The 22,550-nt window shown below is 34.8% G+C and overlaps 1 protein-coding gene across 3 annotated transcripts; it reads left to right on the top strand.

The window, feature by feature from the left end:
• The first annotated feature begins 140 nt into the window (after nucleotides 1–140).
• Nucleotides 141–21,216, top strand: LOC139981586 (interferon-induced very large GTPase 1-like). Of its 3 annotated transcripts, none has more exons than XM_071994125.1 (13): nucleotides 142–358; nucleotides 7,174–7,492; nucleotides 7,724–7,990; nucleotides 8,955–9,332; nucleotides 9,476–9,526; nucleotides 10,187–10,483; nucleotides 11,034–11,351; nucleotides 11,693–11,995; nucleotides 12,337–12,693; nucleotides 13,169–13,468; nucleotides 13,666–13,792; nucleotides 14,421–14,533; nucleotides 14,917–21,216. In XM_071994125.1, exons 2-13 carry the CDS (start codon nucleotides 7,177–7,179, stop codon nucleotides 19,737–19,739), a joined length of 7,650 nt encoding a protein of 2,549 aa, XP_071850226.1. In that variant the 5' UTR covers nucleotides 142–358; nucleotides 7,174–7,176; the 3' UTR covers nucleotides 19,740–21,216. The 3 variants fall into 3 exon arrangements, with proteins under 3 accessions (XP_071850394.1, XP_071850226.1, XP_071850310.1); XM_071994209.1 differs by lacking the exon at nucleotides 142–358 and adding an exon at nucleotides 5,757–6,001; XM_071994293.1 differs by lacking the exon at nucleotides 12,337–12,693 and having other exon boundaries at nucleotides 141–358.
• The last annotated feature ends 1,334 nt before the right edge of the window (nucleotides 21,217–22,550 follow it).

The following is a 22,550-nucleotide window of genomic DNA, read 5'->3' as shown; positions in this document are numbered from 1 at the left end:
GACATGACTTAACTGTAGGTAATCAGGGTACAGGACAAAATATCTCACGATGAACATGAGATAAACCTCAGCTCGTACCATTCCGAAGTAGGTAGGATTTCCGTTCTTGGCACGTTTGTAGTACATGTACAAGCCATTTGATATCATAATGCTGAGGTTACACATGACTCACGTGATCTTCAACGCGGCAGTGAGTAATGTCACTGTTATTGTCGCCATTTTATCAACGTTAATTTTTCATAATTCAGTAACCAGATCAAGATGTTACTGGGAATGGAATGGCTACATTTCGCATTTCAGAATATCGCTGGAGATTAAATCAATAATAATTCATTAGGAAGGCAGTAATCAGGAACTGGTAAGTTCGAATGTTATGACGCAGTTAACAACAAAGGAAACGCCTCAATATGGCTAAGTATAACAATATGGCGCTATTAAATACGTATTTTGTACAATGTGTTATAAGCTTCATTCATTGTTTTGTGAGTATCACAACCGTCGACATGTGCCTCAACCTGACCTTCCATATGCTACCTATATTTACGTGATTCTATAGTATTTCATGACAAAGAATCGACGACTTTGGAGAGAAGGCAATGTTGCTAAATTTTTCATGAACACCTCCAATGCCCCTGCACTCACTCCGTAACCAATGCAGTTTAACGTTAGGCATATGGGTCATTGCATATCAAATTACGGATGGCTGTTGCTGCAACCTCTCCAAACATTCATATTTTTGTATGATTAGAACACCATGAAATAAGTATATTCTGAAAATTTCAGTTGCATTGCTTCCCAATTGGTCGAATTATAACACTTTGAAATTCTGCAATTTTTCGCCACTGGAATTTTGGCATTTTCTTGAATTTTGAGCTCTCATTTCTCAGCAAGTAAAAATCCTTCTATCTTTATAATTAATGCCATGGTTCTAGCTTTTCTCAATATTAATTTATGTTAATATTATTACTAGTTATTGATTATATGACATTTAAAACTGCACAGTATTGAATTGAATGACCTTGAAGTACAATACCCAGGCTCAAAACATGTGGAACATCAAAGCAGGCAAAAACGTTGTTTTGTATAAATCCCAAACTTTGAGGATTTTTTATTTCAAAGTAAGGCAAAACACCCTCCTGAAATCTCTGTCAGAAAAAAGGAATATGATTTTTTAACATGACACATGTTGAATTATTGGCTATCAAATACGACCTCTTTTGTACATTGGAGCAACTTAACAAATTCATACATTAATATTGAGAATATAATTAAAGTATAAGCCTTGACAGCTCTAACATGGTTACTTTGGTCAAAATTTGGCATCAAAAACCCTTTCTCATGCTGAATCGCATCATGAAATAGCAACTTTAGAGCTGCACAACTTGCAAATATGTTATAGGGTCATTCCGTGTCAAATCACGGATGGCTGTTGCTGCACCCTTTCCAAAAATTCCCAAATTTATTTTATGATTGGACCACCATAAAATAAGCATATTCTGAAAATTTCAGTTGCATTGCTTTACAATTGGCCGATTTATCATACTTTGAAATTCCGCAATTTGTCGCCACCATGGCATGTTGGCATTTTCTTGACTTTTGAGGTCTCATTTCTCAGCAATTGAACATTCTACTACCTTTCTATTATAGATGCCTATAGCGTCTAACCCATAGAACAGGAAAAGAACACATTAGGCTACAAAATATATTGTCTTGTGGAGTTAGGGTCAACTTAAAAGTGCCAAAATATTTGATTTTTGTACTTTTCACTAAAAAATGTGCTATTTTTAGTGATGAATTGCTCCTAAACCATTGTTTCATGGTACTTGATTCTTTCAGAGGTTATTATGTCTACTACAACTATTACAAAATAATGATTACACTGCTTTTCTATAATATGTTTGCAAGTTGTGCAACTCTAAAGTTGCTATTTCATGCTGCGATTCAGCATGAGGTAGGGGTTTTGATGCCAATTTTTTATCAAAGTAACCATGTTAGAGCTGTCAGGGTTTATACTTTATTAATGAGTATAAAGTTCTTACACATTAACAAATTTCAGGGTTCTAGCTGTTCTCAATATTAATTTATGAAGTTGTTAAGTTGCTCCGATGTACAAAATAGGTCGTTTTTGACGGCCAATAACTCAAAACGCGTCATATTAAAAAAAATTGATATTTTTTTTCTGGAAGAGATATAGTACCACCCTGTTTGTACAAAAAATTTCAGGAGGGTGTTTTGCCTTATTTTGAAATGAAAAATCCTCAAAGTTTGGGATTTTTACAAAAAACGTTTTTGCCTGTTTTGATGTTCCATGTGTTTTGAGCCTATTGTACTGTATTGAGGTATTGTACTGCACTTCAAGGTCATTCAGTTCAATACTGTGCATTTTTTTATTTCATATAAAAAAATTCTATTTGCAATGTACTTGTCTGCTCCTGGTTGAATTCATTTAATTAGAAGACTTATAAAATGAATTTCAACCAGTACATGTATCTACAGTGTGTACAGTACATACACTGTACTGAGTGTATATGTACGGAGTGCCATGAGTGCCAGAAGACTATGTTTGAACAACACACTAACACACTGTACATGTACACCCAGGACAGTTTTGTACTGTATATACATCTATGTACTGGTTGAAATTAATTCTATAGTAAAGTCTTCTAATTCAACCAATTGTATATGTACAGTGTGTATATTAGTGTTAGTTTAAACATAGTCTTTTGGCACTCATGGCACTCCGTACATATACACCCAGTACAGTGTATGTACTGTACACACTGTACATACATAGGTGTGTACTGGTTGAAGTTCATTTTATAAGTCTTCTTATGAAATAAATTCAACCAGGAGCTGACAAGTACATTGCAAATAGTATTTTTTTTTATATGAAATTAAAAACTGCACAGTATTGAAATGAATGACCTTGAAGTATAGTACAATACCCAGGCTCAAAACACATGGAACATCAAAACAGGCAAAACGTTTTTTGTAAAAATCCCAAGGATTTTTCATTTCAAAATAAGGCAAAACACCCTCCTGAATTTTTTTGTACAAACAGGGTGGTACTATATCTTTTGCAGAAAAAAATATCAATTTTTTTTTAATTTGACGTGTTTTGAGTTATTGGCCGTCAAAAACGACCTCTTTTTAACATCGGAGCAACTTAACAACTTCATAAATTAATATTGAGAACAGCTAGAACCCTGAAATTTGTTAATGTGTAAGAACTTTATACTCATTAATAAAGTATAAACCCTGACAGCTCTAACATGGTTACTTTGGTAAAGAATTGGCATCAAAACCCAAACCTCATGCTGAATCGCAGCATGATATAGCAACTTTAGAGTTGCACAACTTGCAAACATATGATAGGAAAGTGTTGTAATCATTATTTTGTAATGTTTGTACTAGACATAATAACCTCTGAAAGAATCAAGTACCCTGAAGCATTGGTTTAGGAGCAATTCATCACTAAAAATAGCACATTTTTTAGTGAAAAGTACAAAAATCAAATATTTTGGCACTTTTAAGTTGACCTAACTCCACAAGACAATATATTTTGTAGCCTAATTTTTTCTTTTCCTGTTCTATGGGTTAGACTCTATAGGCATCTGTAATAGAAAGGTAGTAGAATGTTCAATTGCTGAGAAATGAGACCTCAAAAGTCAAGAAAATGCCAAAATGCCATGGTGGCGACAAATTGCGGAATTTCAAATAATTTTAAATCGGCCAATAGTAAAGCAATGCAACTGAAATTTTCAGAATATGCTTATTTTATGGTGGTCCACTCATACAATTAATTTGGGAATTTTGCAAAGATGTCGAACTACAACATACCCCAAAATTTGGTGATTTGATATGGAATGACCCTATAGGAAAGCATTGTAATCATTATTTTGTATTGTTTGTACTAGACATAATAACCTCTGAAAGAGTCAAGTACCCTAAAGCAATGGTTTAGGAGCAATTAATTACTAAAAATAGCACATTTTTTAGTGAAAAATACCAAAATCTAATATTTTGACACTTTTAAGTTAACTTAACACCACAAGACAATGTTTTTGTAGCCTAATTTGTTACTTTCCTGTTCTATGGGATAGACTATATTCGCATCAAAGTATGATAAATCGGCCAATTTTGGAGCAATGCAAATGAAATTTGCAGAATATGCTTATATCATGGTGTTCCAATGATACAATAAATTTGGGAATTTTATTAAAAGATGTCGAACTACAGCATTCTCCAAAATTTGGTGATTTGATATGGAATGACCCATATATTAGGATAGAATCGTGCGTAGGATATGGGAAGGAGGAAGAGAAGATATATAAACCAGGGGCTGTGATATATATGTGAATTGGGGACAGTGTTAGTTGTCTTAATAACAGTATTCTGTTTCCATAGTCTAGTGCTTGTAAATGTTGTCTTGTCGTGCAGTTACCTTATCATGAATACTACTGCCGTGAGCCTACTTTCGTCGTTATCTTAGGGATGAGATATTTATGATAGCATGTCCCGTCAAATAGCTAAAAGAATATTGCTATGTTTGACTAAGAAATAAAGAAATTTCTGGGTATGATGTTCAGTGTCCATTGCGTTTAAAGTCGTAGCCAAAGCGATTTTTGAAGGTTGAAAATGGACAACCCATTTATTTTTTTCCCTTTCGTTTTCGTGTCATATCTGCCGGCAGCTGCTACATATTGTAACTGATAACGATTCTAGTATTTCGTTATGTTACAAAAGTTTCAATATTTCACCGCCATGTTTCGAAACAGACGTTCAGCATACTCGGAAATAACATTGTACGTCACAATAAAGATGTAGTTTGCGTTAGTAATTTACTTTGATCAGTACATAAGAAATTTCAAAGATATGAAGTCAACTACCAAATTAAACAAACAAGGTATAACTATGAATAGGAAAGCTATATAGCTGGATAAGTCAAGTACTTAGAATGTGGGTGTACCACGTGATATATATGCATGGTTGCTATATAGCAACATTAACATGTGTAATTGATATGTCTACTACTGTAAGAAACCATTGGTAACCATGATAATGAAGTAAAATGTTAAATATATATTTGACTGTATATGTTTGGTACTGTAGGTCAGAGTGGTAAAGGCAGTTGTAAAGTACCATAAAAACCTTTACAATAGAAAAGTCAGAGGTCAAAGGAGGTCAAAGGGGTGGATGGTGCAATAAATTAAGGAGGAATGTCTCTCATCTCCATAAATGAAAAGTATTCATGATCACAAATTTAAGCTGCTTTTCAAAGTTCGTACACTTCATATTTAATAACATTTCTCTGCCTCCTGTTTAACTCTTTTTTCCCTTTTCCTAATCTTGCTTTTTTCCTTCAATATTAAAATGAACTCCTTTTAAATGAAAAGTAAATATCTTTATCTATAACTTAATTTTGAGAAAACAGAGACGACAGAGTGTAGGGTTCCTCACAATTCTGAAAAAAAAAACTTGTTATAAGTTGCCCATTTTCATAGAGTTAAAACTGTCTCTTCAAGTTTTTACTCATCATAATTAACCCACTTTCATCGCCTCTTATTTATAGTTTAGCGGTACAGCACCACACAATTGTGAAATATTAGAAGCTAAAATATTGCTTCTTTTTATTATGATGACTGCCAAGCAAAATAATATTATGTTTTAACTTGATTCTTTCATAAAGACTTTGTTTACTTTAACCTATGTCTCATTTCCTTACGGCTCTCTGAATGATTCAACATATTTATTTGCTGTAAGGGTTCTTTCAAGCAGGAATCAGGAAATCAAATCACTGAATGTGAAAGAAACGATAAACCAATACTCGTTGCTTCAAAATATTGCAAAAGTGTTCAAGATAAACAAGCACAATTTACGAGAGAGTTTAATCTCAAACATTGCATCACAACAAGCTATGTAATACTCCGTCAAGTTCACAGAGCAGCTTTTCCATGCAAGCATCAAGGACCAGTGAAATCTCTCATGCATAAATTAATGTGTAAGTAATACAAGGTTTAGACTTAGTGCTTCAGAGTCAACACTGAAACTTGTGATGTACTTAAATGTGCGCTATATAATAAGTAGCTTTGGCATTACTTGTCTTACAAACGTGCATCCAACATATGATATACGTTAGGCTACGATCATATAACTTATCATAGGCCTACTAGAGTAGTATAGCAAAGGGGCATCTTCATCTATTCTTCTTCGCCGTCCTATATATATATATATATATATATATATATATATATAAATGTATATATATATATATATATATATATATATATATATATATATATATATATATATATATACATATATATATATATATATATATATACATATATATATATATATATATATATATATATATATATATATATATATATATATATATATATATATATATATATATATATATATATATATATATATATATATTCCACTCATGTTTTCTAGCCATCAGTGGCATTACTTTAGCATACACCTGCTACGATTTCGAACACTATTTACATTGGCTGCTTAACGTTGCGCCTGCAGTTTAAATTCTCCCTACAATGATCTTTTAATAGTTATTAGTTTGGCTACTCATGAACAATGATGTGAGTAGCTCACGATTACGTCATCAAGGAGTTGACACTTCTGACATTATGGTTACAGTTGATTCCAGTACAGTATAGGCTGGGAAATAATGATACCAGTATGATAAGTTAATGTTTGTAGGTCAACGACACCACACAGAACATACCATTCTTTGACATCGCTTTTTCATTAGATCCCAAACTGTGACAGTGATATACGTCGTTCACCTAATAGCATTACTAAGTTACGGTCAATGGTTTTGTATTGCTAGCCGCCGGGTTCACTAAAGGTGACCAATAACAGCAGAGATTAATATCTATATATAACCGAACCACGAACGTCATTTTGCTAAATTAAGAAAAGGATAAAATACTCATGACGAATGTTGTAATGAATTTCTTCAAAATCTCTTTCCGATATTGTTTTGGCAAGTGATACTAATATAAAACAGTCCAAAAGAAATAAGCGTCAGATCCTGATTCCTGCTTGAACAAATACTACACTTTTTTAAATTTTAATCGTGCAAACATCAGTCATAACTTATAATCAATAGATTTTTAAAAGTGTTTTTGAATTATTTCTGTGCAGAGGATGGAGTACGTTCAAACAAAAGTATTGGACGGAATGATGAAAGAACTATTAGAAGAGTTTGAGCCAATACATGTTTTAGCTGCACTGGTTCAGAAGAATATCGTCGATGAAGAAGACGAGAATCAGATAAAAGCAAGAAAGTCTCGGGAGGAAAGAGTAATGATTACTAGGTCTGCTCTACAATGCAAACATTATGATGATAGGTGGCTTTTGAGATTTGCTGAAGTACTGGAAGTCTCTGCCTGGTATAGAACACTTGGAGAAAAGCTAAGAAAGGAAACGAAACGGGTCATCAAGGAAATTGAAGATTTACAAGGTAATATCTTCGAAAATATGAGGTTACATTAATGTCCTGATATCTACTTTTATCAATAGTATATTCATATGAGCAATGTTTATTTGCATATTGTATGCCAAGAGTAATAAGCCGTTATGATTATTCTTATCTTCTCTCTGCCTACTACTCACGCGTGTGCTAAATTAACAATTACGATAAACTATGTTATCATTGAACGCCTTCTCTTTTATTCATTCCCATATTTTACAGAATTATACAGTGTCCCAGACGAATCGTTTCTTTGTCTCTCCCACTTATTACATATTGCTACAGCAATACAAGAGTCTGACGCAAGGAAGTTACTTGAATACTTTCAAGTACCAAATACCAACAGCAATGATCTTGGAAAAACATTGGTTAAATTTCTGTTGTGTAATAAAATACCAATTCTCCGCTTAAAGGAGGCATGCAATAAATACAAGTTAAAATATCTTCAAGATATCAACGCCAAGCATGACATGATACTGTCCTTTCCAGGTAAGAAATATCACCAGACAAAAGGCCGCTTTGAAACTGAACTAGAATAACCACAGAGCATACATTTGGGATCTGTCATATGTTCAATTGTATCACATATCCTAGACCTTGGTATATTCTCGCTCATCGGAAGACATATACAATGATGCAAAAAAACTGTTGCATAAATACTTTTCGAACACCCATTCTATGCTAACCTTCAATTAAAAAGAATTCCTTGTATGAAATCAAAGTTGATCTCAAATATGTGGTTTTCAACTATTTGATACAACTGTATTGATATACTTGGAAATTTTTAGAGTAAAATATGTATACTGCTTATATCAAATCTAGTTTAATGTATAACACTTGTTTATCAACGTAGTTAACCGATGCTTCATGTGTTAGAAAGGACAACGATGTTAATTGATCAGACGGGGTGAATAATTGAAAATATTAATATTACGTCGAAGACACAAACGCAACAATCATTGGATAAAGTTAGTTTCATAAACAACAGCCCGAATAGCTTTGAAACGTATTAATCCATTTGGGATATATCACAGGTGTTTGCCTCTTAATTCTTCCATCTATCGTTATTTGTTTTATTGTCAGCACGTTAACGTTATACCTTCCAAATATGAAAACAAGAAAAGAAAAGATACAGCAACATCATGGTGTCACTATAAAAACACAGCTTTGCAAAGGCGACATTCCTAGGCACGACTTGTAGACAAAGATATGTCCCGACGTAGCAAAAGTTTCCTAGCTGTTTGAAATAGGAAGATTTATGTCACATAAGCTAAACAATCATGACTGGGTTTGTGTATCCTTAATAGCGTGGTGAAAGTTTCTATGATAGTATAAAAATAAATCAGAGCTCATACAGAAAATCAATTGAGCTTGCATTCAACTATAAGAGTTTCCAAAAACGATTCTATACTCAAATCAGTCACGAAACTCTATATGTCATTTTAATCACCAGAATTACAAGGTAACTTTTTGGTGAAGCTTCCAGCTTCAGGATCACATAAAAAGGTTTCGTTGCTGGAGAGCGGCACATTGTGGGAGAGTTCACTATTTCCAAAGGAAGCAAGTATACAGCTATACGTTTTCTTTCGTGGGGAGTATGATATACACTTCGTGAAACTTTGCGATGAAGCCAAGTCCCTCTCCCTGAGAATTACTTCCAAGCGAGCCCTTGACAAGTTACTAGAAGATAATGAAAGTGATGTGTTTGGAAGAAATGTGGCAAAGCGCCTATACAAGCCGATCAACGGTTCCAGATCCACACCACACATTCGACTAGACTTTATCAAGTCAAAACTTGAAAATATCAGAAAACAGCTGTCAACTTCAGTAGGTAAGACGATTTTGTAACACATCTTTAATCCAAAGTTTTTTTTTTTTCTAAATTTGTTGTATTGGCGTCTGCTTATATAAAGGGTACAGAAGGGTTCTAATGAATGAACTTAACTAATGTGATGTTTTTTTGTTCCTTGTCAGGTGAAACGTCGTCATTATCATCATGCTCAAGTCTTGCCAGTTTTGAAGCAGGTAGGTCTGGGTATTTTTAATGCCATTGATGTCGCACAAGGGAGGTTTAGTAGCTATTATACAACACCTAATTGTATTCTGGTCATTTGATTGGTCAATTGCTCGTTGATTGCATGCAAAATCCGCTCAATTCCACTCTATGTAATAGAACCACGGGTTATACTTTTTTGGTAGCACTTTTTTTCAATGGTAACAGAGCAGTGAAACATGCCTGTTCAAAAAAATCTGTTGCATGAGTGCATTTTACCCATCTTTATATAATATGTTGTATAAAACAAAAAATGAAATGTTTCCATTCGTGCAATAGTGCAAATATGCGCCTCGTTGAATGGAACAAATTACATCTTTCAACTTGTGAAATATTTGCACTATTGCACTCATGATCATTCATTATTTGTATAATGAAGGCTTTCGGAAACAAATTCATCAAGCTGTCTACCTTGGTAAAAAGTACTTTTAAGCCAGAAGCATTTTAGACAAACCCTTAAAAGGTAAAAAGAAATTTCCGAAGCAAATACTTACTTGTTTTGCAGGCCCAAATAATGCAATACTGCATGAATAAACCGTATATCAGAGACCTACTATACCATTTAGTTTGATATTTTGTTATTGAATGTTTTTTTTTTATAACATTTACCTCCATCTTACGTTTATGTTCAGGTTACAATGAAGAACAATCTACTTTTGATTACCTAGACACGATGGATAGGCTCATCCAGGCCATTAATATATCAGACATTGAACTATTGTGTGATTACTTCAAAATTGATTCCAACTCTATGGCAAAAATTCGTGGAAGTAGCAATCCTAAACGAAAGTTCATACACGTGTGTCGACAAAATAAAATTTGGACAAGCAAGGACAGGTCAAGACTGGTGGACGCTGTTAGGTCGAATAAGCTTACAAACCTGGAGAACATCATATCTGCAAGACACAATGATATGTCTCTATGGCCAGGTTAGTGTAATGCTTCATATGGTTCCTTTTTGTTACTGGCAGTGACAAATCATGTATACTAGAATTGACGACATTCTTCTTGACAACTAGTGGCATGAATTGCACATGGCTTTCAATGAACAGTTTTGCATATTCTTGTACAATCTACTCCAATTATCAAGAAATAATTAACACCTATGATGTCCACATAATTCATTGCATCAATTTATGATGATGGCTGGCTTGCGTCCAAGGTCAACGATTGCCAAAAAAAAATTGTCATAAATGTGTCAATTAACGAAATAGACATTTATGATACTTGTTCGAGTACAGAATGTTAACCAAATACGTTCAAAAAGGATTCAAGTAACTGTGTTGTTAGAGTGCATATTTGTTCAAAGTGTTCTCCCTGACCTGCCTTGTGGTTCATTATAGCTCCATACTATTTGCCTTTTATCCCATTGTATTAAAATATGTTGGCTTATTTATTAATCAAGTTTCAGGTAACATAAAAATAACGAACTTCATGTATTTATCTTGTTTTTATTATTTATTTTATTACTTTTAACAGAAGTAACAGTGCAAATAAATCCAACGAAACCAAATCACCCAACATTTACCAAACTCAAAAAATTCTTGATGGGGAAAAGAAGAGATTCGAAATCTGTAGAAGAGGAAGAGTTTGGTATGAAGTTGCTATTCAAAGTGCCTACAGCAGAATCGCTGGATAAACTCAAGACAAATATTGACAGTGGAAGATTTCTGCAAGATATATTGACAATTTATAAAGACGAGACGGGCGATAATGACTTGATAGGTTCACTAAGGGAACGAAAATCAATTGAGCTTATATACGAAGAGAAACAGTTTAAAGAACTCTTACAACATGGTGAGTACTTTTTAATTAACAACTTGGGGTAAAAAGATAAACTATACTAACCTTTTTGTCATATTTATTGGCCAAAATTTCAGTGTCAAATTATATACAACCGTTTTTATAAACAATTTTTAGGTGACGGAAACTAAGACACGTAGAGCCGCATCATGCTCAAGTCTTGTTGGATGTGATATAGGTAATTAGGTTTACTCCTATAACCAGTGGTCCTGGATACAAAGCCCTACATATACACAGTCATGTGTTACTTACTAATCTCAGAATGAGAGCTCTACAAATTACAATAGCAATATTTCTACCAAACAATTTCTATGTTTTCGTATATTAAACTTCAGGAGCCAACGAAGAGAAATCGAGACAACATGCATTCGACTATCTAGACATGATGGATAGACTAATCGAATCCATGGATGTCTCAGATATTGACCTACTGTGTAAATACTTCAATATGGATCACAAATCCTTGGAAAGAATTCAAGGAAGTATCAATCCTAAACGGGAGTTTATGCATGTGTGCCGACGTAAGAAGATTTGGACAAGTGGGGATACATTACACCTCCTGGAGGCTGTTAGATCTACTCAGCTTACACGGCTGCAAGGCATCATTGAAGATTTCAATGATATGTCTCTTTGTCCAGGTAAATATTTAACATATTACAATTCTGCGGAAAATTGAATAATAACGATAGTCAATCGAGGTGAAATTGTCCAAGATTTTGGGAAAAATAAGCAAGCTGCTAGATATCATTGATCATTCTAATCTACGTCTAATTTAAATCGTTCCAATTACGTATTTCTTGCAATTGCGATACAACTCTGAAAGATTAACAAGAAAAGATTTTATCAAGCCAATGAATGAAATGTGACACTAAGTGTATTTATTGTTTTGTTCAGGTTTTATTTTCTTTAGATAACATTCTAATAACATTATTATTGGTATCAAAATTTTATACAACCACGACTTCTTTTTCTGTGACAGAGGTGACATTGACGATGAAGTCAAACGTACCAAGTGGTGCCATGGCAGAGTTTGAGGAGTTCCTTTTATCAAGTAAAAAGCGGCTGGATACCGAGTTTCGAAGAGAATTTAAAGTACATCTTGTTGATTGCGAAAAGGGAAGCATTGTATTTCGATTGAAAGTACCATCTAAAGATTCCCTGGATCAACTGATCGGAGACATCCACAGTGGAAGACTCTTGAAAAAACTCATGACAATGTATAACGAGAGGACACAAAAAGAAACAATAACGATACTCGAAGATGGAAAATTGTCAATAAAACTGTCTTACGACACCAAAGAGGTGACGGATGCTAGCAATGTCTTAAAACAGCCCAGTGAGTATGAATCTGGCAACATTAAATATGGCTTAGGAGTTTATAGTATCACACAACGTTGCTACGGTATAAGGAAAGTTTCTAAATGGCGTCATATCGGGCTCTTGGAGGTCTTCGATCTTCTGTCTGAAGGACCATCATGACGATAATAACTTCTGAAAGAAGTTGTTCTTAGCTGTTATGGGGCATAGAGGTGTATTATAAGATATTATTTGACAAAAGTTGACACATACCATTATTCAACGTCTGCTTCACCTTCCACTTTGCTTTTCTGCTAATTTTGCCCAAAATGCATGCCCGTTACATAGAAATGGAATAAACTACTTTAAAACATGAAGAACTGAAGTAGTTCAACAACGATCTGTATGTCGTGAATCACGATTATTTCCGCTAACATAGCGGATGAAGCTAACTTGATAACAGTAATATTTCACTAATTTGTTCTGTTTTCTCTCTTAACACCAATATTTCACAGTTTTCACCATAAAAGATCAATGGAAACGAGCTCTGATGAGAGTACAATCACTCATGGAAGAAGATTTTGATCCCTTCAGTCTCATAGAGATTCTCACTAGCAATGGTACATTAACTAGTACTGAAGTAGATGCACTGAAAGCCACTGCAAAACGAAAGCAACGTGTCCGTTTATTCATTTCATTTCTCGAAACCAAAGAGGAGACCGCATTCAATTCGTTCCTTCTTGCGTTGGAAGGGTGTTTTTACTACGAAGAACTAGCAAAGGCGTTGAATTCTGAAGTAAAATGGAGTCAATCAGGTGATTTTAAGTTTTAAAAGAAGCTGCGAATATCCAATTGACTGCACTGTGTTGGTATTTAGAATGAGATGTTACTGCTTTTATCACCATAAGAGTCTTACTACTTAACTATTCAATCCAAACACTGAAAAATACAGCCGCTATGTCATAGAATTGAACGCTCTTCATCTGTAATGTATTCCTCTTGTCATTTGAAGGTTACCTTTTAAGTGGCGTTACAGAGGATATGACTGAAGGGAGTCAGGTGTCTGGTAAAACAGATGAAATTAGTCAACAATGTTCAACCGAAGAAGTGGATTTTGATATTTTCTTAGAAAGTAGTGGGTAAGTTTAACATCACATTCAAATTTAGCATAGATTTTTTTCCCTTTCTGTATCCGACTTTTTTTCTATTAAAAGAGGGCAAGCAAAATTGAATGTGAGAATCATCTCTGTAAGTGTAACAACATGTTAATGGCATAAATACCTTACATTCGGCCTGCACCAGGTATCAATACTTCTAAGAATAAAGTCAAAATTTACTTGATTACTGTGGATTTAAAAAAAACATCTATTATTACTTCTATCGTCAATTTTTGTGTTTACATTGGATTGATTTGTGCTATTTCCTGTGCCTTGAAAGTTCTGATAACTGGTCTTGGGTACATTTAAACCATTAATTCGTATAATTCTTATTGCTGTATTTATCATCATAATTAATGCATTATGAGAAAGCTAAATATATATATTTTTTATTTGTTCGAAATACTTTGTCAAACATTTTATTGTTGTAATGTTATATTTCATGGACAACACACTGCATATTAACTGTAATCAGATGGTTTACCCACTAATCCATTTGTTCATCTAAATATAATGCAAATCAGTTTGTCGCCCGTTCCAAAACATGTTAGTAACTGGTGAGTATCTTACTTACAAACGGTGGTGTACAACTTTGTATCATTCTTTGTAGGAACTGGAACATTGTACGAGCTCCTCCCAAAAGGTTTGTTGAAGATGAACAAATGGTTGCATCCCTATCAACACATAAACGATTGAAGACTACAAAAGAAGTCGAAGAGTTAGGTAATTCGAAGTGATTCACATTTCTCAAATTGTTTACACCTCCTCTTTGAATTCAATTGTATTGAACTTAACCAATCAACCTTAAACAAAGACTTGGAAATTATCAAACGAGAACATCATAATTTATATTTAAAATATTGCAAAACATAACTTTGCAAGAAAAAGTTTTAGGGGAATCTCTAGACAATTTTTCACAGAAAGTAATATTTTTCCATGCATTATTTCAATCGTGAAAGACCACATGTTTAAATTATTATGGAAATACAAATAAATAATATAATGAAATGAGTCATTACGCCATAAGAAAGCAAGATAATGTGGCTTTTGACCGGTGAGTTAACTAATTTCACTTGACACATCACAAATATTTCTATTTCTTCCAGCCGAAAAAGGTGGCATTTATCCCGGGACATCATCGAATGTAGGAAACGAAAGAACAGATACGAACGATCCTTTTGACGATTTTCTTCATAAGATAGGAATAAGTAATTTAAATGCTGGTAAACTGACTTTGGAAGATTTCCTCAAAGTAAGAAATGGTCATACCTCTATAGACTATGTTACATCTTTTTGGCAAAAAATTACTTCTTTAGATTATCGAGCTGTGTTACCCCAACATCTTGTACCGAGTGATATTTCTATGCGTGACTTTATTTTTTGCATTTTTCACTGCGCGGACGAGTTTCTCAAACAAGATATTATAGAAAAGCTATCAGCTTGCCAGTTGGCAGTACCTCTAGTTCTCGGAGGTGTCAAAGACAAAAATCCCCAACTATTACTTTGGGCATGCCGAAGAATAGTTAAAAAATGGAAAGGTGAGGGAGATGCATTTGCTGTTGAACAACCAATTGTAGCATATCCAACCTACACTGTATCAGTTTTGAGAATCGGTAATGTACGGATGTCAAAATCGAAATTACTAAACTATATGCTAGGTTATAGCCAAGGCTATGGGTTACATCCATTCTTTTTAAATAAAGATAATGACAAGTTAGATCCACGTTTTTCGCATGGATCGATCGAAAGTGCTTGGTTCCTTCCAATGGTAGGTAACGACGGAGAAATATTTAAGAATGTCACTACTTTTTTCAACCTACGTGGTGATTGTAGGGATTATCCTGTACAACGTAAGTTTGCTTGCATGTCTGCCAATTTAACCATTGCAATAATTGCGACAGAAAAGCGTAGCGAATACGTCAACACAATCAGAGAATTGAAAAAGATTTCTTCCAAGACGCTATTTATTGCAGTCAAAGATAAAAGGAATACAAATGGATCAGAAAGATCTTCTCTACCTACGAAAAAGGATAACTGGATTTTTGTCAAAACTATTCAGGTCGACACCATCAGCCGAATGGTTTGCGAAATCATAGCGGATTCATGCAATAGAAATAGACAAAATGAAACTCTGTTGAGTATTGAGCAAATAGCAGAGAAATGCAGAACGTACTTAGATGTCGACGAGGACAAAAAAGAATGTAATAAGGCTCACACCTTTGTTAAGGACATCTTTGGAAGTGTTGAATACAAGGATGTCTTAGAATTTAAACAAAAGAGTTTTCCGTTGCAAGAATCTTGGCGGGAATGGGTTGAGCTGGATAAAGCCCATTTTGAATCAGAAAACGATGATGATGAGTCTTTCGAACTGCAACGAGAAAAAATAATACAGGCCAAAACAAAGCAAAGGAAAATTCAGCTGGAAGCTCAGCTTTCAAACACTATGAAGCTGTATCACAGTACAATCGAGAGAGAAAAGAATAATCATGATTATTTGCAATATTTCCTTGGCTTCCTAAATGACAAAATATACCAAACAGTAAGTGACACGATATTAGATGGCATGAAAACCATTCTAAAACTTGAAGAAGAATTAAGCCAAAAAGAAAGCCTAAAGGAAGAATCTTCAGCTGTGTCTGTTGATGATGTGGTTGACAAAGACGGTGAAAAGGGTCGCTCTGTTCGAACGTGTGAAAATATGAGGCAAGAACGTAAGTTGCTGTTGAAAAAGTGTCGAGATAACAATCTTGGATTTGAACACTTCATGAGAGAAATTGGGCAATTATTCGAAGCATATGAAGAGCTTTCTGAGAAGAAACACCAATCAAAAAATATTGCTTTGTTCCCATCAATTGCCGCTAGTTTGGTAATGGAGATGCATTCGTTAGAACTAATGGACGGCGACACTGGCCGTGTGCCTCTTACATGGGTCACTGCTGTTTTAGATCAATTGAGTCTCAAACTAAATGATCCGAAGGTTTTGGTAGTAAGTGTGGTTGGTGTTCAGAGCAGTGGTAAGTCTACACTTCTCAATAGTATGTTTGGTCTGCGTTTCCCAGTTCGAGCAGGACGATGCACGAGGGGTCTTTTCATAAGATTTCTCCCAATTGAAGAAAAATTAGCGGAAACGCTTGGGTTCAGTTACTTGATCGTTGTCGATACTGAGGGCATACGATCCATTGATCATGACGATCGAAGATTCGATAATGAACTTGTCACGTTTGCTTTTAGTATTGCTAACGTAACAATTTTCAATATAGAAGGAGAAAACATTGACAGTGATATGACAGGCATACTCCAAATAGCAGCACATGCTCTGATGCGGATGAAGGAAGTTGATTTAGTATGCAAATGCAAAATAGTTCAACAGCGCGTAGCTGATTTGACCGCTGCAGACAGAAATAAAGTGAGTACCTTTAGAATCAAACAAACCCTCGACGCGGCTACGAAAATTGCTGCGGAAGCGGAAGGATTAGAGGGGAGGTATGAGAAATTCTCAGATGTTGTAGAACTGAAGCTAGATGAGGACTTGCAGTATATACCCTGTCTTTGGAAGGGAGGAATGTCGCCACCAAATCACATGTATAGCGAAAAGGTGATCAAAATAAAGAACGGGCTCTTCCAGGATATCCAAAATAAGATCATAACACCTGAATTAACAATGACAACATTCACGGAGCGCGTACGAGATGTTTGGAAAGCACTTAAGGAAGAGGATTTCGTTTTCAACTTTCAAGATAGTGTTAGGGCGGTTGACTATAACAAATTTTGCCTTGAATACAACGGGTGGGTGGTTGACATGAGGAATGCAGTAATGGTAAAATCAAAAACTTGCATAACAGAAGTTGAATCGAGTTTTGGAATCGGTGTAGCTCCTGATATCGATTCTTTGAAAGATTCCTTAAGCGAAGAAGTAGAAAATGAAAGACAAACTTTAAACCGGAAGGTACGGGAATACATTGAAAACCATCCTCGTAAGAATATCATGATGAAACACAACCAGGGCTTCCGCGACGATATATCGATTGGACTAAAAGATGCAAAAAACCGAGCGGTTATGAGACTTTCAGAAGAATACGAGATCAGAAAACTAAGATTTAACTTACCAAGCCTTCAAAGGAAGTATCTTCCAAAGATGTTAATGGAAGCTAAATTTACGGCCACTAAAATGCTACAAGCTACAGGTGATCAGGGTAAAGATAAAGACGCTTTAGAACAGCATTTTAAAGACAATTGGAGATTTTGGATTGGCAATCTCATGCAAGAAGGCAGTTTAACTCGGCAACAAAAAACAACATCCTCTTTGAAATCATTGTCCGAAAAGTTACTTCTACGGATGACCAGGGATATGGCAGTTGGAAATGAAATTCAAAACCTAATATCCCAAGAAGGGGGAATAGAGAAGCATGTTGAACTACCTGAATTTGCTAAGTACATTCACGTAAAATATGTAAAGGCGTGGATCCGGCATAAACGTATGAGCGAGCAACATGGAGCCGTTCACAAAGATGAGGAAGGAGAAGATGGCATCATTCGAAATGAAACAGAACAGGCCAGTACATACGTAAAGCAAGTAATCGACCTTCAAATAAGTGAACTTCAAAATCAGAGGGGTAAATATTTTGACACAAATATATTTCAGTTGGTGGTTCGGAAAACTCTAATGGAATTATCGTCTCAACGTGACAGATTTAAGCTTCCTCATCTTCTCATCGCAAAAGCACTTTTGCATTTATGCGGACGAGCGTTTGAAGAGGTTTATAGGGACAGTAAGGAAAACGAAGATGAATTGAGTGAAATATTCAGTGAAGAATACTATATGATACAGGATCACTTCATTGATTTCTATGGTCAAACTAATATAAACAACCGTGCTGCAGATTACATCTTCTACTATCTAAGAAAAGACATAGATATGGAAATTGAACACTTGAAGAAGTATGTGCTGAATAATATTCAGTATGCTAATTACACCAGAAGGCTGCAACTACCTTGGGATTTACTGAAGCAGTCGGTGGTACGTGATCAGGAGTGGTCATCACGCGTGGATAGCTTGTACCATTTCCTGTATGCTGATGATTGGTATCGACATTCTATGAAGCAGCAGGCTGAGAATTACTTACAACGAGAGTGGGAGAAATGCTGCAAGAGGATAGACAAAGATATCCGTACCAGGCAAAAGGAAATATCAGACACTCGATTACGAAAGATAAAAATTGTCGACCAACGAGTATCTTCAGAGACAACGTTTCAAGAGTGGGTCAACGAATTGCAGAATTGTTTTGACGAACTTGGACCATTTGTAAAAGAAATCGAGTCTATTTATGTTGGAGCAGAATTTTCATTAGTTTCTACCATTTTGAAGAAATGCTTAGGAAAGTACTTTAGAAAAAAGTTTAACGAAGTAGGGGTGTATGATGATTTTCAGTACAGCTTCTCTTCTTTTAAGACCGAAACTGGCTTATCGAATCTGTGTGATGAGGTGTGCCCTATGTGTGGGAGCCCATGCGATAACATCATGGAGAGCCACTCGGTTCATTCTTCCTTCCTTCATCGCCCCAGGGGAATGAAAGGGGAAGCTTATTCAGAGACATCGAAACTTGTATTGGAGGATTGTAATTCTTCATTACTCCTACGAAATGCCACATTTACAGTCGGCAATGAAACACTTCCTTGCGCAATGTACAAACGGCGTTTCCCAAATTGGGACATTCGCCCGACGAACGGTGACTTCGGTAAGCGCTTTTGGCAATGGCTATTTGCTACTCAAAACGACTGGATCGCGCTCACTTTTGACTGCAAACCTGCTGATATACCTCAAAGTTGGTTTCACATAAGCGAGCAAGAAGCGCTTGATAGCTTAGAGCAAGACAAAAATCTGAAGACAAAAGGACGGTCAACATTTCATGGAGGAGCTTCATTTAATTAACCATATGTTGGGAGTTGATGAACGCACGATCTTTACAATCATTATAATGTAGAGCCATTATTACGTAGAGTAACACATCTTCTGGCGTGCGTTTTTCAATTTGTTCCATTATCAGGCACTCCTAAAGACCTTCAGTATTCGCCCGAAATGTTTACACGTAAAAGATCGGTAGAATTTTTCTAAAATAATTTTCTATAGAAGCTCTGATCCTTGAAATAATTCACAGCCTCTGAGTAAAATAGACCGCTAAATATTTCAATGTGGTTAATTACTTTTAATGTGGTAATAAAATGCTAGTTAAAATTTGAGTATGGGTGGCACTTTCTATTGTAAACTAAGTGTGAACTATTGTATATCGGTACCAAACTGGATTAAAAGTATAAAAAATGAAATCTCGTTATTAATGGACCTTTGAGTAGGTGTAATTATGATATGCGGTTACCTACAGATACGTTCATATGACCGGAGTTAGAAAGATAACTGTAAAGTTGGGGAAATACTTGCATACGACTTACAATGAAACTGAAGCACACGTTGTTGTACAATATGTCTACGTGGCCTTTTCTAAACACGGTTTAAAATGTTTGGCAGAATTTAATAGGAAGTACTAACTTTTGTTAGTCTTTATCAGGTATGTCAAATAAGGAATATAAGGAATATTAAAAGAAGTTTATATTTTGATATTTTGAAGCTATCCTTTGTTCACTTTCGCCTTTCATTTTAAGCTATGCTAGGTTTTACCTGCTACTATTGAAGTAAAGATTCCAAATTTGGAATATTTTTGAATCAGCTATGCCTATGAGGGTTCAATTCTCTGTGAGTTACATTCAAATGTTTATACTGTTAAACTTCTTGAGACAAATTTGTCTTAACAACATAATTTGACAATTGATATATGTGTGTATAATCTGTGTCAATATGTTAACATTTGCTAGTTATGGACAATAAATTAATCATTTAAAATCAGTTAATTAAAACTATTGTCTGTGTAATGACGTATTTATACGACCTCAAACCTTTTTAACATTAACCAATAATTATCGGCTTAAGGTGATGGTATGATAAAATTGTTAAATACATTAATTTAGCATCAATACAGTATCATGAAAAAGATATTATACGTTTCGTAGGGTGGATAAACTACAAATGTCTAACAAGTTCCATGAAGTTTATATTGACACACATCTCTCTTGGAAAGATCACATCCGGTATATCTCCATTAAAATGGTATCGGAATTAAAAATCGCCTTATTTACCTGCTACCTGGGAATATCCTTATTTTTTCGTTACAACACTCTTATTCTACCTTGCATATCCAATTTTAGTATTATTTAGGGCAGTACATATGCTTCTTAAATCTTTATCCTCCAAAAAGGCCATTTCGTTCTGTTTTCAGTAAAGAATATATTCATCATCCAACTATGTTTTTTTTTTCGTTCATATGAACACCCTTTCAGTTTGTGATATAAATCGTTACCATACCGGTGTTTTTATTTAAAATGATACTAGCTACTCTTCTTTTCCATGTTAATAGTTTCTGTAATGTATGTAATGACACGCATTCGTATCCTACCCGTATACATGTAATTGTATATCGATTCCACGTTTAGACTCACTTCCTTACAACACAGTGTTCGTGCCCAAGCTTCTAAACTCTGGGATTCACTCCCCGATAATGTTATTAAATGTCTCTCAATTAATGTCTCTCAATTATTACTATTAAAGGGAGTTGAGGCATAATCTTATTACCAACCATCTGTGACTAACAGTTTCTTGGTTCTGTTTTAGCCTTTTTCATCTTAAATAGTTGTGATCCCCTTTTTTCACCCTCTCTCTCTCTCTCGTTTTGTTGTTTCATATTTCGTCACATTTTTATTTTATAAAGGGGTGTTCACGTTTATAAGCTTCTCCAAGCTTCTTGTGGGCACATCTCAGTCTCTTTCTCTGTAAAATTACTATTTTCTATGCATTGTTATGTTGTTTACTTCAAAAGTGACAGAAATAAAGTTATGTTTTAAATGAAAATGAATGGACAGGTACTTGCTACTATTTCATAAAATGAATGTTAAAGTTTGAAAAGTATTACATTTGCTTGTTACCATCTTCAATGCCTTCTGAGCTCTCTAATGGAAAGCTGTTGCCTGAAAATCGATCATTACGATACGAATTGCGAAATAATCTAAAAAAGCCATAGTAAAGATTTTGAAATAATTACGGCCTCAACAAGCATTTATTGGTTCCCAAGCGAGGCAACGAACTAAACATTTCACAATATTCTTACATTTCCAACATAAAGCATCACTCATGTTTGACAATTAAAGTATATCCTTTTTAAGACTCATTGATCAGTTTCTATGATACAATTTTACCAAGGATAACCGTTATGAAGTAATATTTATTACATTTTCGAAAACAGCAAATGACCAGTGACGTCACACGTTGTCATTAGTGCTGGTCAAATACCGATAGGCTCTCAGAATTTTTAACATGCTGTTTATTTTTTCAAAATGTATTTATATGATCTAAAAACTGATTTTTCAATCATTTCAAGCTGCCTTCTCATAATACTGTTGTTGCTTCTGTTCGTGGACCAATACCAGTTGTATTTCATGGTGTGACCATTATACTTTAGCCTATCCAAATAGGATAACATTAATTTAGCTCTCCAAAACAAATTGTAAACGGAGATATGTCTTCGTGTTCTAATGGCAATACTTTACAGTGAGAAACCCGTGGTGACAAGGTAGCATCCTTATGCAATCCCAAAGTGAGATTGCCGGTGCCGTCATCGAAATTACGAATACTTTTACT

This window comes from Apostichopus japonicus, chromosome 1 (genome assembly GCF_037975245.1).
Source record: "Apostichopus japonicus isolate 1M-3 chromosome 1, ASM3797524v1, whole genome shotgun sequence".
NCBI lineage: Eukaryota > Metazoa > Echinodermata > Holothuroidea > Aspidochirotida > Stichopodidae > Apostichopus > Apostichopus japonicus.
Note: the sequence above shows the minus strand (reverse complement) of the source record. Positions and strands in the feature narration are given on the sequence as shown.